Source organism: Ptychodera flava, chromosome 17, assembly GCF_041260155.1.
Source record: "Ptychodera flava strain L36383 chromosome 17, AS_Pfla_20210202, whole genome shotgun sequence".
Classification (NCBI taxonomy): domain Eukaryota; kingdom Metazoa; phylum Hemichordata; class Enteropneusta; family Ptychoderidae; genus Ptychodera; species Ptychodera flava.
Genome location: NC_091944.1, coordinates 3030788 through 3049191, shown reverse-complemented (window position 1 = coordinate 3049191; position 18404 = coordinate 3030788). Strand labels below are relative to the sequence as shown.

Genomic DNA, 18404 nt, shown 5'->3' with positions numbered 1-18404 from the left:
ACAAATTTGTGTTTGTTCGTATAATAATATGAAGAAACAATTTCAATAAATTATAAAATGCTTTGAAAGGAGTGAATTTCAAAACAGTGCATGCAAGTTGCATCCATCAAAGTGACCTTTCACCTACCCGATGCGGCACTCGGTATATCTCGGCTCTGTTCGACATTCTAGTTGCGACCCAACATGTCGGCGAGCTCAGCACTCTCGTTTAGTGGCGAAAGAACCACTGGTTCTACCGTAAGGGGACAAAATGGTAAGATATTTTTTTAATCGCAGAATTTTATAAGAATTCTTATCCTAGTTTAATATGCTGAGTTTTTGGCATATTGAAATTGCTGCCGAAAATCGTGAACTGCATTGAAATCCATCATGGCCGCGGCCATGCGGTGTCATGTGCGGAAACCCTTGGCTGGTAGTCCGTACATTTAGCAGTATTGTGTACGTACAGGAAAAAAAACCCAGCCTTCCCTCCAACACAGAATGTGTACGTGAATATCTAAGAAAAGAATGATGTAACACATTTTGGTGTTTTTAAGTAGCTTTGTTTCGAAAACGACATGTAATTGCAATTTGATGCAACTGTTTAGCTGGAGCTGAGTCATTGCCCGGTAAAACTGGGAATTTTTGCCAAATTACTTCCACAAGGCCTCATGTCAGTCAATACAAACAAGGTGACACTCAACGTGTACAAGAAGAGAATCAATCATGTCAATACAATGAATTTGCAGACCGACTAATATTACTGTTATTAGATTCAGACCATCTTGTCAAGCCAATGTCAATTCTGTTCTTATTTCAGTTATGGCAGCATTGTCAATTGCCAACATTGTCAAGAGTTCTCTTGGCCCAGTTGGTCTCGACAAAATGCTGGTTGACGATATTGGGGTAAGTTGTACAAACCTTCCACCTAATTTCATGAAAATGGGTTCACGTATCATTAAAAACGATAGGTTTGTAGCAAACGGTGTTAGGCTGTGAAGTGTGAGAGTGGGGGGGGGGGGGGGCCTTTGCGGATACAAGTTGCAAGACTGTAAGCAACTGTCAAAATCACAGATTGGTTTAACAGTGAAGCATATGAACAAATCTCAGGCAACCTTATGAAAGGGCTACTATCAGCCTCAAATATGCTGCTTAAACCATGGTTACGCTACCCCCACACAGTTTGAACGATGTTTCATCTGTGCAACCATTCCAGGGTTTTCTCTCGACTGTGCAATTGCAAGAATTGTGCATTTCAAGCCATTTTCTGCTCTTTAAAATTTACTGTCAGCGTAAAATCACGCACAAAAACACAACAAATAAGCACATATGATGGTGACCTAAGCGCATAGTGTAATGACCTGTGAATTTGCTGCTGTCTCTGCCCCCTAAAATTTCAAGTCTGCCCCGTAATTTTAATGAAGGGAGCAGAAATTGCCCCTTTCAGTGAACATACAGAGTGAACACTGCCATTCTGTATCTTCATCCCTGGACACTTTACTTGCTTACAGTGACCCTCTGAAATTCTGGTGAATAGTATTTGAGTTACTATTATTATCGGCAATTGAAATATTAGTTCTATTACAAATGAGAAATGCCTATTTTCACATTTTTTCAGAATTTTCAATGTTCCTATTTGTCAAATGAGAAATTCATGTTACTTAGCACAATGAATCATGCATAATCATACCCCTCTCCCAGCTTGTATTTAGATATGTTGCCTAGTGCCTTTTGCAGATAATGATGAAGTAATAAATATACTAATATAGCACAGTGTGACTGAGAAGATGGTGGAAAATGTCAGTATAACTGAAAGAGTATTAACCACTTTGTGCAAAAGTGTAGGGTAGAGTTTACGAATCATCTGTATTTTGAAAATCACAACTTCACAAGGCAGCTGAAATTAGTGTACTTGAGTGATTGTTGTTTGAATGTCTATTTTTTTGCGCCATATTTTAATCAGGATGTGACAGTAACCAATGATGGTGCAACGATTCTAAAGTTATTGGAAGTCCAGCACCCAGCAGCCAAGGTGCTGTGTGAATTAGCTGACTTGCAGGACCAGGAAGTTGGAGATGGCACCACATCAGTGGTAGGTTGATTTTGTTCAATTTGATACAGGAATAGGTTTGTTTTCTCATAGTGCCAAGGCTTGGCTTTCTGCAATTTCCCTATAATACCAGTACTTATATTGAGGTTGTACAGGAATTTTGAAATATAAGTTTTCAAGGATGGTCTCTTTCAGTGGACCAACTTGAATGATCATATAAAAGTCAGTAAAGATCTAAGACATCACCGAATCATTTCATCCTTACTAAGTTTGAGTATCTTCTGTATGTGTGATTTTGGTAGTAGTCTAGAGGATGAAGGCCCTGACAATAGGTCTATTGCAGAAGAAATTGCTCCACTGTGACTAATCCACAGTTATATGGAAATATGTGGACGATGCCATGTTATTGTGGTGCATACAAATACATGTGGGTAAACAATGTACATAGGAATACTTATAGGTCTATGTAGGTTAAACATGTGGGTTTGTTTACACCATGTTCCATTCAAATTCCAGGCTAAGCCTATGATACATGTAAGGTACTGGTAGTTTTGCAGTAACATGTGTACATGCGTGCAGTGCACTGAAGGAAGAAAAATGCTGTTTTTAGAGAGTGACATTACTTATGACAGGACTGATATTTTTTCTTGACACACATACACACACATGCTAAAATGCTGAAAAGTATAAAAGTTTCTGTGAATTTGTCTTGTTAGGTGATCATTGCAGCAGAGTTACTGAAGAATGCTGATGAATTAGTGAAACAAAAAATTCACCCAACTTCCATCATAAGTGGATATAGATTAGCTTGCAAGTAAGTATGAATTTACAAGATTAGTCACTCCAAATCTCCTTATATACAGGCTTTTCACCTTTTTTGATGGTGTTTAATTTTGCTGCCACTTTATTGAGTGTGCCATGACCCTTTCAGTATCTGAACAAGCACACGAGTACTACTCAGACTTCAGCAATCGTGTATGATACAGGTATTGAGTTTTCACCACAGAAACACTATGCAAGGTGCCTCACAAGGTAGATGAAAAGCACTTCACATCTATGAGTTGCCATCAACTGTTAATTTTTTTCACTGGATTTACCATATTGTAGACTGCATTATATTCCTGAAGTGACTTTTTGTTACATACATGAATGGTTGTTTGCAACTGAGGTAACTTACTGTTTACTCCATCCACATGATGTCTTAGGTTACCAGGGAGGGGGTCATGGGTTGCCAGATTGTTAGATTCCATAATAGGATGGAAGTTTGATGTAGTTATCATCTATGGAAACTGATTTCATAATTGCCACCATCACAAAGGTTAGCTAGGTCCCAGCTCTGAGCAGTTACATTCCTATTTCATTGATAGAAACTGTTAACCCTCTAACAACCATGGTTTGGTGCAAATCAGTTGCTGTCAATGGCGAGGATTGACCAGTTTATGGGACATCAGGATGGACAGCTTGAAAATGATACAACTGAACAGGGATGTAGAATATTTTGGTTACAGGTGGCAAAAATGGCAGTTACAAGTTATACATGTGCATGTTAAGTTTGTCTAAAATGTCCTGACTTTTACTAAAACTAAATTTTCACAGCTGACAAATTTTAGCTGTCAGCCGGTTGTTTTTTCCAGCTGCCGGCTATTGTTAATGTCCCTTCTGGACCAAAATATGGTGATGAAAAGGGTGAATTTACAAAGTGTTGATATCGCTGATGGCAAATCCAAAGTTCATATTATTTTTTTGTATCTGACAATCACAGGGAGGCATGCAAGTACATCCAAGAACATTTGACAATAAGCGTTGATGAACTTGGGAGAGATTGCATCATCAATGCCGCCAAGACATCCATGTCATCCAAGCTGATTGGACGGTATCCTTTTAAAAGCATGGTTATGATTGGACAGAGGGAGACATTTGGTCACTATGAATGCAATGTAAGGTTCAGGAGAGATAGTTAATAATTACAGGAGAAAGACTAGCAGTAATCTATTCAGGAAATTGGTTTTTGACAATGATTACACTGAAGCTTCCATTAAATCTCCCTGGATCGCATCTGAAAGCAGAGACCAAAGCTGATCACATATTTTTCATATTCGTAGGGTGTCTAAGTACAGGCTAAATATAATATTCAGAAACATGCTGTTTCTCCTGTATGTCACATAGGCTTTTTTGACATTTTATAAATTATGTCATCATATTTGTATGCATACATACGAATATGAATGTTTATGTATGCATGTATGTATGTAGGGGTATACGTGTATACATGGCTTATTACTCATATGTATTGGTGCAGTGCTCATATTTACCTTTGTATATTCTGTTACTGTCATTATATAGGATATGCATGTTAATGTGTGTAGCTTTACTGGCCATACCTTTTACTTTTGAGGCTAGGTGAAGGACTTACATTTGTTTTTGAAGAATAGAACCTTTATTTGAGAAATATAAGAAGTTTCTTCTTTCGATTATTACATGTGTACCACAGTTTACTTGCACCAGCATACACGTACTACTACATATAGTATTTGAAATGCTGTGCCTGTGCAGTGCAAATACCAAAAACATTGATGATGTCATAACCTTTTGTTAATGAGCACAGGTAATCAGAACTATTCTTTATGTGTATAAGCAACTATTACTTCTTAAACAAACCAAAAATGGTCCTCTGCAAGTGTGAGAAATTACTTTTCAGCATGGAAGATTTCACAGACAATAGCTACAACAAAGTTTACTATCTGACGAGACTGTAAATGAAAAAGTATATTATTTTTCTGTGTTCCTTTCCCACTATGATTGCAGAGAATTGTTCCATATATACACTAGCTTTTGACCCTTAAACAACACACTACTTAATGGGAACTGGGGATCTGGCAATGTAGCCAATTAGAATTCAGTGACATCATTGTATCCATCAAATCTGATTACAATAATAAGACTTTAAGACATTCTGCCAGATGATGAAATGTGGTGTTCCAGGCAGAATACACCATAAGCCCTCATACAAACACCAAGTGTGGGGTGCACTTGCATTGTCTTCCCGTAGGGTTCTGTCATAATAATATGCCAAGAATTTCAAAATTTAGGTGTTATCAAAAATTACCTTTCAATGAATGAATACATTACTCTGTCATTAGATGTTTGAAACTTATTTGACTTGACTTTACAAACATAGCGATGCTGACTTCTTTGCAAACATTGTAGTAGATGCAGTCAGTGCCATCAAGGTCACCGACCCGGCTGGTAAGGCCAGATACCCAATCAAGGCAATTAATGTCCTCAAAGCCCATGGTCGTAGTGCCCAGGAATCTGTATTGGTGAATGGATATGCCCTCAATTGTACTGTAGCATCTCAGGGTAAGTCTTGTTTGGTCAATTGATACTAGCATCAGTTGGGATTTTACATAAAAGATATAGAAAGTAAAACCTCTTTGAATTTTGTGTACTACAAGCATGTTCCAATTCTCTTTCAACTGTGACATTGACTATTGTGAGCAGGTCCAAGCTTAAAGGTATACAGTCACCTGTAATCTAAATATACCCATATATGGTCAAAGGGGCGTTCCTTGGTAACCAAAATGCCCATGTGAGGGTGCTGTTTTTAAAAAGCGGCCACCAGCTAAAATCTGTGATTGGTTAGATTTTCTCTTTCCATGGTAGCTTTGGCAAAATTGGAACAGGTGACAGTATACCTGTAACTTAAGTGTTGGTAAAAAATTGTTGGACCAATTCCACAATGATACTATTGATTTCCACAAACTAGAACTCTGGCTGTATGTCATAATCATTGTTACATGGTGGGCATACTGTCATACCGTATGTTACCTTTCTGTCTATAGCCAGTTTATTTCATCATTGAAAATGATTTATCTGTGACCCAAGTCACGTTGTGATGGTACCAACATCTGCTTTTGTTCCTTTGTTGCAGCTATGAAGAAACGCATTCCTAATGCCAAGATAGCATGTCTAGACTTCAACTTGCAGAAAGCCAAGATGCATTTAGGTGTCCATGTCATTGTTGATGATCCTGAGAAACTGGACGCTATCAGGCAAAGGTGAGGGATCTTATTTGACATCTACCAGAACCCTTTGGTAATACTCTATGAAATTCATTGTTGAAAAGGCTTTGGTTACATCATTGAAGTGATACATCAGTGGAAATGGTGGGACACTTTCTCTGTGCAACACTTACCTTTTCAGTTTGTTAAGGATGTAGATTTACAATCTTTGTGTTGCTGGTTTTTTGGTCATTTTAAATAAAGAGACTTGAGATACTTGATGAACTAGACAGTTGTTGGTCATACAAAACATTTCATTCTCTATGAGACAGTGATGAGTTGATGTAGTTTAACCAAGCTTGTGTGCAATAATCAATGCTGCAGGTAATGCCTTAGTTGTGGTTTGTCATGACGCAACCTCCTGTGAACATGTTAGCGCACAGAATTTCACAAGGTCATGTGCAGCATGGAAAATACTTGACTACTTTGGACTTGGTGATGTGACTTGATTCCAGAAACACTGTTTACTTAACGCTGTCTGAAGTTCCTGTCGTCAATGTAGAACATCTTCCATTGTGTGTAAAATGTAGCAGATGTTCAATAATTACACAAAAGTATCATGAAATGATTTTTGGAATGGTGAGCTTCACTTGTAGGAGGTGGCACTGAAATGAAATAGTTACATTTTGCATACATAATCATTCCGTAAAATGGACATAAAAAGGTAAATTATACAACTGCATTATATTTTTGAGTAATTGTTTAGCAACAGCATATCCCAAAATAGGTGTGTGACATTGACAGCATATGTTTTTCACAGCATGACGTGTACTGTGTTTAGAATTACTTTTCTAACTTGATGTGTTTGTCTACTTCAGGGAGTCTGATATCACTAAGGAACGTATTCAGAAGATATTGAGTGCAGGTGCCAATGTCATTCTGACAACTGGTGGCATTGATGATCTTTGCCTCAAGTATTTCGTAGAAGTTGGCGCCATGGCAGTTAGACGATGTAAGAAGCAGGATTTGAAGAGAATTGCTAAAGCAACCGGAGGTAACATGCAACATTTTCTCATCCTTTCCTACCCTTATCTCCTTCCTTCCCTCTGTCCTTTTCTGTTGCTTGCCCCGCCCCCCATATCCCCCTCCATACCTGTCAATTTCAATGAATGCATCATGAAGCAGAAACAGAATGATATTTTTGAGACCAGAGTTAGCCATCACTTTGCCAAGTTTAAAATTGCTGCATTCATGTACGTGTACCTGTCTGTGAAAACCCATCAGGTCTTTGCCTAATGTGTTCTTCCCCCATGACAGCCGCATGCCCTCCAAAATGCCAATCATTATAAACTAGCAAACTAAAGTATCACAAGGTATGTTTGACTGTTCAGAAACTGATAGTTCCTCTACCAATGGGAATTGAGAGACAAAATGAAATCAAGGCCCTGTCAAATAAATACTACAGATAGAGTCTGAATTATAACATCATTTGAGGATTTGACTAGTCATTGACTTTCAATCAGAGACTTCATATCTTTTGGTGTTTTAACTTTTTTTGCATGTGTCAATACATTTCTAATTCAAAATGACAGACGCAAAGTATATGCATAGTCATTGACATATCTCCCATTCATCTTTCTTCAGCAAGTGAATTCAGTCTGTGCTTTGTAACATCAGACTTTTTGGAATTTATGTCAAAGCTATCAAACTAGGCCAGATTCTGAGTATATAGTATTTTCTCTTTGCAGCCACATTCCTCTCCACTCTAGCTAACCTGGAAGGCGAAGAGAGCTTTGAGGCGTCAATGTTAGGACAAGCTGAAGAAGTTATACAAGAGAGAATATGTGATGATGAACTTATCCTTATAAAGGGGTAAGTATGTATTGTTGAGTGAAATTATTGCAGTTGCATTTAATGAAGCCAAACATGCAAAAGAGTGAGTTTGCAGGGAATGACAGAACTCATGAGTGGGGGTTAATGTTATATTAAGCAACTTTTATGGGGCAATGTTCAGCATTGGAAGATTGTAGCTTATTGGTTGGCTGAATATCATGTCATTATTGAATCATTTCCAAACAGCCAATCAGGTACACAATAGCCATAGATTCAGACTCCTTATATTGTGGTTGATAATTAAATTTAAATTAAAATCTACCAGTCAGATATAACTTTCAAGCAGCTGCACATCAGCAGAACTTTTGTGCTCTATGTTATTGGGCAGATAATGTTTGAAAGTGTTCATTGTAGATAGGATTTTGATTTATGAAATGATTTACTTGATTGATTATGTTTCTAAAAGAAGCATACCTATTGTTTGTTGGTTTCAGTGAATGGTTTCATAGAATAGAAAATCAAGTTCTCCTTTGCTTTTTGTTTTTATGGCTGATGTAATTCAGGTGGGCCTGAAAAATTTAATTTTTATCCACTTGTCCCTGGACAAGTAGCCTCTATTTTTTCTACTTGTCCGTAGCAGAAACTCACTTGCCCTGTAAATTTTCGAAAAAAAAATGATTCTGCTCTTACCCAGATTGTGGGACCTCTCCTACAATGGTTTGTGACAATTGGTGGTATTTACAGTTTATAATTGTAAAAAAAGTACATTACTATAATGAAAAGTATTTAATATGCTTTTGTTGTTTTGGGAATTCTTTCCAGTTACCGTATTAAGATGTGTTTAACAGAAATAAATACTAGTAAGTGTTTCATCACACTTATGACTACAAAAGTAGAAGTGATTGAAGACAATAGTCTAATAATGCAGACATTTAACATGGTTTTTTCACTACTGTTGTAAAATTCACTTCATTTTTATAATTGCCCAAATGACTGATACTTTTTCATTGAAGTTGCAAAAAAAAAATAGGTTGAAAACACTAAATATCTGAGAGGAACTCCTTTCTCTTCATAATAGCAATAGCAACTTGCCATACCACGGCTTTGACAAGCTAGGTGGCTTTTGTTAAGGTCCGCTACAATCAAGATAGGGGGTCTTGACCATATAAGGAATTCAGCATGGTGACCTACACAAGCTTGCCGCGCGCGTACGATCAAAGAGTGGCATGAGATTCCTTCTGGAGAAATTTCTGACTGCAAAATACTACTTTGAAAGACAGGGATCTAGTGCTTCATCAAAATTTTGGAGTTACTGATATTTTTAGGTAAAGTTGTGAGCTTCCATCACACCACATAGTGCCGTTTGATGTTCCGTGCAGTGTGGCTAGAAATTTCATTCTCCGTGCACACTGTGTACTACCATAGCTAGCAGGTTAGTTGGATAGAGTAACCATGGTTGTCAATAAAGTTTGCTTCACAGTCTGTTTCACTGTCCAAATTGTTTGGTGAAAAGTTAGTTGTTCTATTTAAAATGATCTAGGCTTCCGCTTCAAACATCGGTGTCTGGTTATTATCTCGTTACATTTACATGTTAATGATGTAAAATGAGTGGAGAAGTACGTGGCCCGGCATTTGCCCAAGGGTCCAGTGACTAGTGGACGTACATCGACTTGCTTATACCATGAATCGCAAACTGTAACAGAATAACTGATTTTTCTTTAGTTTTTTCGGTTGAGACGAAAAAAATAAGCCCCGATTTGACTGTGTCCGAGTGACCCATGTCTGGTACTTTTGGGGGACATTGTTTCTAATTAGCATCAGAAGACGAAAGAATGCACTCTTGGCAAAACACTGAGTTGACTCAGAACTTTCTGCCCGCGGGCAAGTGAGGGCTAGTTTTGCGCTAGTCCGTATTAGAAATCAGTCTGTCCCGGGCATCGGGCAAGCGTAATTTTCAGGCCCTGTTCAGGTGTCCTGATAGAAGCAATTTGGTTTCTACCTTGACTTTTCCTCTCTGCCCCGACCCTTTCCAGTATACATCAAGATTATATGTGTAATAAAAAATATGATAACTTAATTGTGCATAAATATGTGTATGTCCTTGTCTTGTGGAATATGATTTGAATGATTTGTCCAATCTGTGCCCTGTATGCTTTACTTATGACTCAGATAAGTTTTCATTGATCTTCTTTGCATAGAACCAAAGCTCGCAGTGCTGCGTCAATCATCCTGCGTGGAGCCAATGATTTCATGTGTGATGAAATGGAGAGATCCATGCACGATTCACTCTGTGTTGTTAAACGTGTCCTGGAGAGCAAGACAGTCGTCCCCGGTGGTGGTTGTGTGGAAGCAGCTCTCTCCATTTACCTTGAAAACTTTGCTACCTCTCTGGTAAGTGACCAGGTCAGATCTTTACTCATCAAGAGTTCAGAGTTCACCGGAGAGAGAGTCGTAAAACCATAGTTTTCCTTACATGCTGCCTTGGTTGTGCAAATTTGATATCACTAAAACACAAGAAAATTACCCAAAATACTAGCATTCAAAGATTGAAATGTAAGGAAAAAATGTTGATGCTTTCCTTCACATACACACCACATATTTTGGTAAAAACTGGATGTTTAATACTCTACATGTTGTTTTATAGGAATTACAGTCTGGCACATGCTTGATCTGTCTTGTTGTTAAGGCCAGGGAACAGAACAAGTGTTCCCAACCTATCAGACATATTTTGCAACCATATTAAACACCAAGGCCAACATTTGGCTACAGAACTTTGGCGAGAAAGCCTACCATTTTAAAAGTGTCATAATTGCTCTAAAACTCTTTGATTATAGGAATAACTTTTTCACCCCAATGGCCTGTAATTGTAAAAAGGTCCACAATGACCATTGGTAACAATGAGTTTTGGCCAAACCATGATAGTAAAAAGATTAATTCTTCTTTGACTCTCTTTGACAGAAGTCTTGACTTCTCATCTTATCCGTTGTAATTACGGCTTTATTTTCGGCAATAATTTCTTCATTTTACCTTGTTCCTCCTTCCACAGAGTTCTAGAGAACAGCTAGCCATTGCAGAGTTTGCCAATAGTCTTCTAGTCATACCCAAGACATTGGCGATAAATGCAGCGCAAGATTCCACAGACCTGGTAGCCAAAATGAGGGCGTATCACAACACATCACAGGTCAAAGCAGATCATAAACACCTTAAATGGTAAGAAAAATCAGTTGAATGTGTATTTGTCGACCATGACAGCTCAAAATCAGAAACAGTTGTGAGATGTCTGATTCTGAGGGTCATGCCTTGGAAATATCCTATATTTCCTCAATTTCATGTGATCTGCTCTGAATTTCAGGATCAAATGTGACTTGTTGGCACCAAACTAAGATGTACACAATGTTATAAAAGAGGATGTTGCTTTAAAATGTATTTTTGCTTGAACCATTAGCTGTTCTTGAAAGGAACCAATCTCTAGCATGGAATGTTTGCACATGTAATTCATGAAAACTATCTGATGTTTAACAGTGATTGTAAATCTGCATAAAGTTATCCTTGCCATGTTTAATACAATTCTTGTTGTGACAAAATTCATCCATCACGTTTTTAATTTGCAAAGTTCAGAAATGATGTCTATAACGCTAGATACTCTCCATTCTTGCAGGGTTGGTTTGGATCTCGTTGAAGGTACTGTCAGAGACAACAAGAAAGCTGGAGTGTTTGAACCGGCCATCTGCAAAATTAAAAGTCTGAAATTTGCCACGGAGGCAGCAATCACAATTTTACGAATCGACGACATGATCAAATTGAATCCAGAACAAAAGGGTGGTAAATCTTATCAAGATGCTGTGAATGCTGGTGAATTAGATGGCTAGAAATCCCCTCTAAAATTTAGCCTGTACTTACCTCTGTAGACATAGTGCAACCCTTTTCAAATTGCAGAATGGATGAAACTATTCTGTGACAGGGTATTACAGCACTGTCATGTGACTGTTTTTGTCTCTCTTGCTGTGATTCACACTATAAATGTAGATTTAGATGACATTTCACAGGCTTACTCTCCTGAAGTTGCAGTTCTTCCAGAAGCCCAAGACGACAAAATGTTGAAGATCTACCAATTGTCTCCACTTTAGCATAAAATTTAAATGTGTGAGATCCAATGTATTAAGGAAACACAAAAAGTGCACCAGCTTTATTGTAACTTTGTTACAAAAAGTTCACTTCAGCTTTCATATTTTATTTATTTCATTATGTCAAGATTTTGTACAGTGCAATTAAGAGCTTAAAGGGTATGTGGAAAGCCGTGGCGGCCACATGGCGTCTGTGTTACCCACTGCCTTTGAAGAAACCTTTACCATTGGCATGGAAAAAACCAAAATTATTCAATCTACACGTACATGCAAAACGTGAAAAATCTTAAACATATAAGCATTGCCTTGTTTATTGTATTCACAAAGTATACTTCATGTATGTGTCATTTAATTTCCTTTTTGGGTGCATTCATTGGAAGTCATGTCTGTAAATTTTTGACAATTTTCTCCCCATATTACAATGTTAACATCAGAGACATTTTCTGCACTGTGCTGTTCTTTTTCCACTCCAAGTATATGGCCAGTTGTTATTTCAATGGTTCTACTCCAGAATAAAATAAAAATGCAGTGTGTTCTACATACTCAGTATGCCCACGTGATCACGGAAACCCATGTGTATAAGCGTGCATAGAAATCACATATTTCTAGGCGCGTTTGCACACATAGGTTTGTTTGTACCATGGTCCATTCGAATTCCGGATTTGACCTATTCGTGACAATGTAAGTTTTGTACTTCCCTCACCATTCGGATCCAACTTCATGGCTGCTCATTAGTGACAGCCTTGAGATGGAATAGAAAGTTGTGAATTTTGAGAAAATTTCTCAATCAACACACATAAGTTATTCACCCAATGCCTGTTGTGTGTGATTTTGTCTACCATACATCTGCTATATGGGTATCATTTCAGTGTGTACAAAGGTGAAATGTTCATATCTCAATTTGTTATGCAAACTTGTCCTGTTTTTTTTTTATTTGCCTGTGTAATAAATTTCTTTTGCAGTAAATGATCAAGATTTGCATGGATTTATTTTTTCCTGACATACCTTTGTCATCCTGGAGTATTTGCAGCTGCTCAAAATATTATCATAAGTGCATATATAAACACATGCATGTACCATGGCAGACTCCACTATTAGTTTGTAAAGTCATCCATCAATTACTGTGTTTGAACACCAACATTTACAAATAATTCTGCCATCTCTCTGTCCAGGCAGTACTCTATCCATCTCATTGTTTTCAATGTTATAATTTGAGTCCAAATACAGACAATATATGCAGAGACGCTCCCATCAAGAGCAAAAATGGATGATGAAGTTATTTGGAGGGGTTCTCAATACTAGTAGCATTTTCTTCAAATCATTTATTGGGAGAGGTAACCTTCAAGATAGAAAGACCTTTGCTGTATATATTCTGCCTGTGTACATTGTCAGTGAGCAATAGGTGTTTACCATAAACCTGAGAAATTATACTTTTGTTTGGTCAAAATCAACAGATTGTTTTCCTATCCAATTGAATGGAAACTCTAGTTACATTAGACAATATTCTTATGTAAGTTGTTTTGTTTGTCTTGGTTGGGATTGTACACGTACAGACCAGACGTGCAATTCTGAGATTACAGGTAGTGCCAGATCACCTATTGAATCACCATATGGTGCCATATGGGATAGCTTGCATGTGATAATGTCAACAATGAGCAGAGAGATATTGGGTGAGCTTGCAGATGTGATGGTATTTCTATGTTAAGATAAAGCAATGTACACTGCATCATTCTCTGCAAAGGTAAAGCATATTCAATTGCCATTGAAACCTTGTTGCTTAAAGCGCAGTGGTCGTCGCGCTGCGCGTGCGTGATTTTTTTGTTGATAAACATAAATTTTTGTAAACATAAGTCTTCTCAACTTCAATAGGAGTGAGATGGGAGCAGTCCCCCACTTTGTTAAGGCCTTTGTAAGACTCAACATCATGCAATAGTAAAATATTAAGATCCGAAACGAACTTCAGTGGTGTATTTCTATCTATAAACTCGTGTAGAGCTACGAACATTGGGACACTAAGCACATTATGTCGCTGAGTTTATTGCACGCAGACACAGTGAACAAAAAGGTTTGATCGCGCGTTCACGCTGGTTGTACACAATGCTATGTACAGTACAGTGAAAATTATAACTAAAATGATCAACAGTGCCTATATATGTAGACCAGCAACAAGCACAATGCCTAACACAAAAATTACACTCAAGACCATGATCGGCAAGCCAGAGCAGGACACGGGAGATGTTGTTGGGAGACGGTCACCGCGTTGACGTACACGGATATAGAGAATCCGGTCCCACAACGTACCGGCCCGCTACGACTTGGCCCACAACCAACTGCTGATCACAATGTCTTACTTCTCCTAGTATTACGTGGTAAGAAATGGTAAATGACAGGAAACAATAGACAAAACGAGCGGGTTTTCGCGGCATTTGGCAGGAAAATTGCACGGCTACACCGTGCATAGACGTATCGAGAGATCCTGTGCCCCGGTCCTGTGCACGGTCATGGCAGTGATCCAACCGCTAGCTGGTGTAGGCCTACCGGTGCTGGGCAAACTTCGTTGTTGTACCTCCTGATTGTAGGTCTGAATCCTCTTTCAAGTGAGATAACCCCACATAACAAGAAGACCTATGAAAGGTCCTTTGCTTGACTTGATACCTGTACTCGGAATTCTCGTTTGCACCCCCAAACGGGGTAAACTTTGTAGTCGAGTTGGATTCTCCACAGCCGAGTGTAGCGCGTCATATACCCGGTTTGACACGGACGTTCATACAGACCACGGAACGGAACAGATGCAGAGATGCTTCTTGCTGCAGCGGGCATTGCTCTGCGAGCTGTAGATTTCTGTAGTTTGGGTTGTTGTCTTTGTACTCCTGTCGGGCCTCTTGAAATGAAAGCTCTCGTCCTTGCTAGCGATGTCGAAAACTAGAGCCCGGTCGTTGATAGTCTGTTGGCGTACGGTATAAGCTTACATGCGTACGTCTAGCTCTATAGCTTGAGCGATAACAGTAGCCGAGCCCCATTCAAATGATTCAAGAAAATCATGAGCAAATGTGATCTCAATCCAGCGTGCAATCATTGTTCAATATTCAGCAGATATTTAACTTAGATTAATTGACCTTTTATTGCATGTTACATTTGGATAGTTGGTACTGCTTGTGACAGATCAGCCGCCATTTTAACAAGCGGCAATATCGCAAACATTACAATCAACCGGTAACATGTGCGGCGTTCTTGGATTTGTTTACAACAGAGGGGGACCCCCTCAGGAGGATGCGCAGCGCGACGACCACTGCGCTTTAGGAAGAGAGTCTGCTTTACATATTACCGAAATTAACTTGCTACAGTTAAACAGAAAAGTTGCCTTGATGACCAATTCCTTGTCAAGAAATTGCAAACAATTGACAGAAATCTTGCATACATGTAAACCATGCTGGCCAAAGGAGGAAAAAGATGTGAGTGTAGAGAAAAGGTCAGATTAAAAGAGAGATGGAATTTGTAATTCTCAGATTTCAAAATTGTTGTAATTGTATGTCCTCAGTTTTGAATAATTACATGAGACTTATCTAGTTTGACCTTTAACCTCTCCCCTTTCAGGTTATACCGACCCTTTTGAGCAAATTCCTAATTTCCCATGCAGCAAACGCTTAACCTATCAGTCTCTAAGAATGGGTCACATGACTCACGGTACTAATCAAATGTAGGACTATACTGTTGAATTTCCAAGACAATTGTAATATGAAACTCATGAAGGGAGCAATGGTTGGGAGGGTTTGATGTCGTCATACCATCACACCATGGAGGTTTGGAAAAAGATGATGGTACCTAACACATCCAGGGCACTGTGGGTAGATAGGGGCATCAACACCTATATCCCGGTATCTTGATGGTACCTGGTAAAGATGACACGGCTATTCATTCAGTGATGATTATTTTTTTAGTACGCATTAACAATTACTTACACTGAACAATAATGAGGACGTAAGTTGATAATGAAGATGGCACAATTATTTCCTTCATAATTCTGTTTTTTATTCCCAATATTTACCTGAATATGGTAATGTCCTGTATAGCTTTCATTAGTAATGCCTGTACAATCCTGACCCGGTCACATCTATACACAGCTTCAATCTACCTCAGCATACAAATTTTAAAAGCTTGTTAAACCTAGATTTTGAGGGCTTGGAGGATTTTTGGTTTTAGGGTTAGCATTATCGGCAGAGGAAAGCCAAAATTACCCCATACATAAATATTAGATACTGACATTTTCTTAGTCCACAAAGCTTATAGTGTAATCTTTGAAAATCTCTGCTATGGTTCAGACAGCCCTACTATTTTTCATTGTTTGAAAGATAATTCCACTGCTTTTAATTCAACCCAAAGTCATTTTATTTCTCCATATCTGCCTTTCATAAATTTATTTCTCATAATGATTTTTCTCCATCAATCTACAATTATTTCATTTTTACCAGGAAATGATCTGATCACTGTTAACTGGGTAGTTCATTATTTTTTCTGTTGTATGATGTCTCATTTCAGATAAAACTAATATTTTTCAGCACTATTATTTTTCATTCATTTGAACATATTACATGTCAGAGATACCTACAAAGGTAATTTGATATGGCATGCTTTGGCCAGATGTAGTTGGGGTATCTTTGTTCAAAATTTTTGAATCAAAGAATCCCAATATACATATATAATAATTCTTGAGGGTCCTATTGTTTAAATGTATTTAGTTAAGATGCAAATTATTTTCATCTAATAATTCATTGTATTCCATCCTTTTAAGTACAAGTTTTCTTAATTTACAGGACACAAATGGCAATATCAACATCATATTTTATTTTAACAATATGATTCAACTTACAATCTTGAAATTAAGTCTAGCTTTTGCAGTGTTTTTGGAATATAAATTACCTAAGGTGGATGCTCCCCAGCCTATCATTGACATTTCAGTTGTCTTTATAGTAGTGTATGAATAAAGCCGGAATGTGGAATTAACTAAGCAGTTCACTTTTTAAATATTTTCTTCACCATTCTACTCAGTATGAGATACAACACACCACATCTTGAAATCAAATGCAAATACAAATTGTTTCAGAATAAAAATTCTTTTTCGTCGAAGGGAGGATTTGGCCAAAAGAATAATTTGGATGTACAAAATTTCCAGAATGCATTCTGTTTGGGATTTGGATATATTGATTTGAAATTAAAAATAGGCAACCTGGTCCTGCTGACATTTGAGCTGGATAAAAACAATATACTGGTACACTTTTCCAGTGATATAATCTGCCCTGTTTTAAACAGCAGACTCTACACATTGGCATTTTGAACAATTAATTCAAAGGAATTACCACAATTTGCTGTTTTCTTGAAGGACAATTGTGAGCAAAAAATGTTTCCTACTGCAGTACTGTATTTACCAAAGACAGATAACAATTTAAGTCATAATTTTGCCTTTATGACCAAAGGGTGTTGAAATTGGCTTCAACATGGATAATATCAGGGAAACATACTCAGATCTAGACTTGGTTCAAGTCTGTGATTTGTGAATGTTTGAGTGGAGTGAACGCAATGATTTGTATTTTGCTTTCATGTGAAACGCGCGCGTGAGTGGACGCGATGAGTGGAGTGAACGCTATACAGCGGAGCACGGTCCTTTTGTGGAGGGACCGTGAGCGGAGTTTCACCCGGAATCACCGGTGAATCCGGCAGAAACTAACTCACTACTGCGCAGACTCAAACGTGACGCATTCATCGCTGGGAAAACCTGGCGTGAGCTGCCAAATTCCGGATAGGTTTGTACGAATAGGAGAGACACAAAAGAAACTATTATAAATGATTTTATTTTTTAAAATTCACACCGACTTGAACCAAGTCTAACTCAGATCCTATGTCTTGTAGAGTAAAATATCATCCATGTGGACTGGTAGGGCAAAGGTCATTGAATTTAATTGGCTAATGATAACTAATTAACAACAGATTATGCAAATTTGATGAGGCTGATAATACAATTATTTGTTGTAACCCTGTTATTGACAAATAAATAACATGCACAATGGCTGTGTGAAGACTATTCCATTTTAAATAGGTGAGGCTGTGTATCTAATTGGCAGTGCAGGTGTAATGGTTACATACAGGAAACCCTTTGTTTGCCTCAAATTGATGTCCATGAATGGATTCTCACACCTGACATTTCTGACACCATTTCAGTGACTTTATTTGACAAATTCGTCAATATTCTCAACATTTACATCTGTTTTACAAGAAATTATGACAAGAAATATTTTATCAAAAATCAGAGACCAAAACATATGTTTCTTTGTGGACATGTAGCACACTTCCTGCTTATAATTGGAACAATAACGTCATCCACACCTACGCTTAAAATGGAAACACCCATCCCAACCTCTCTAC

At 37.9% G+C, this 18404-nt stretch overlaps 1 protein-coding gene across 1 annotated transcript; it reads left to right on the top strand.

The window, feature by feature from the left end:
* Positions 1-141: 141 nt before the first annotated feature.
* Positions 142-12956, top strand: LOC139115159 (T-complex protein 1 subunit alpha-like). The gene is made up of 12 exons (XM_070677074.1): positions 142-253; positions 800-885; positions 1943-2071; positions 2746-2843; positions 3792-3902; positions 5208-5389; positions 5961-6087; positions 6909-7084; positions 7779-7902; positions 10062-10254; positions 10910-11073; positions 11522-12956. The coding sequence occupies exons 1-12, from the start codon at positions 184-186 to the stop codon at positions 11730-11732; spliced, it is 1671 nt and encodes a 556-aa protein (XP_070533175.1). The 5' UTR covers positions 142-183; the 3' UTR covers positions 11733-12956.
* Positions 12957-18404: the final 5448 nt, after the last annotated feature.

Coding starts and splice junctions, on each gene's coding strand:
- LOC139115159 (XM_070677074.1), top strand. CDS start 184: ATGTCGGCGAGCTCAGCACTCTCGTTTAGTGGCGAAAGAACCACTGGT. Junction 2,844..3,791: donor GGATATAGATTAGCTTGCAA/GTAAGTATGAAT, acceptor TGACAATCACAG/GGAGGCATGCAAGTACATCC. Junction 7,903..10,061: donor GAACTTATCCTTATAAAGGG/GTAAGTATGTAT, acceptor TTCTTTGCATAG/AACCAAAGCTCGCAGTGCTG.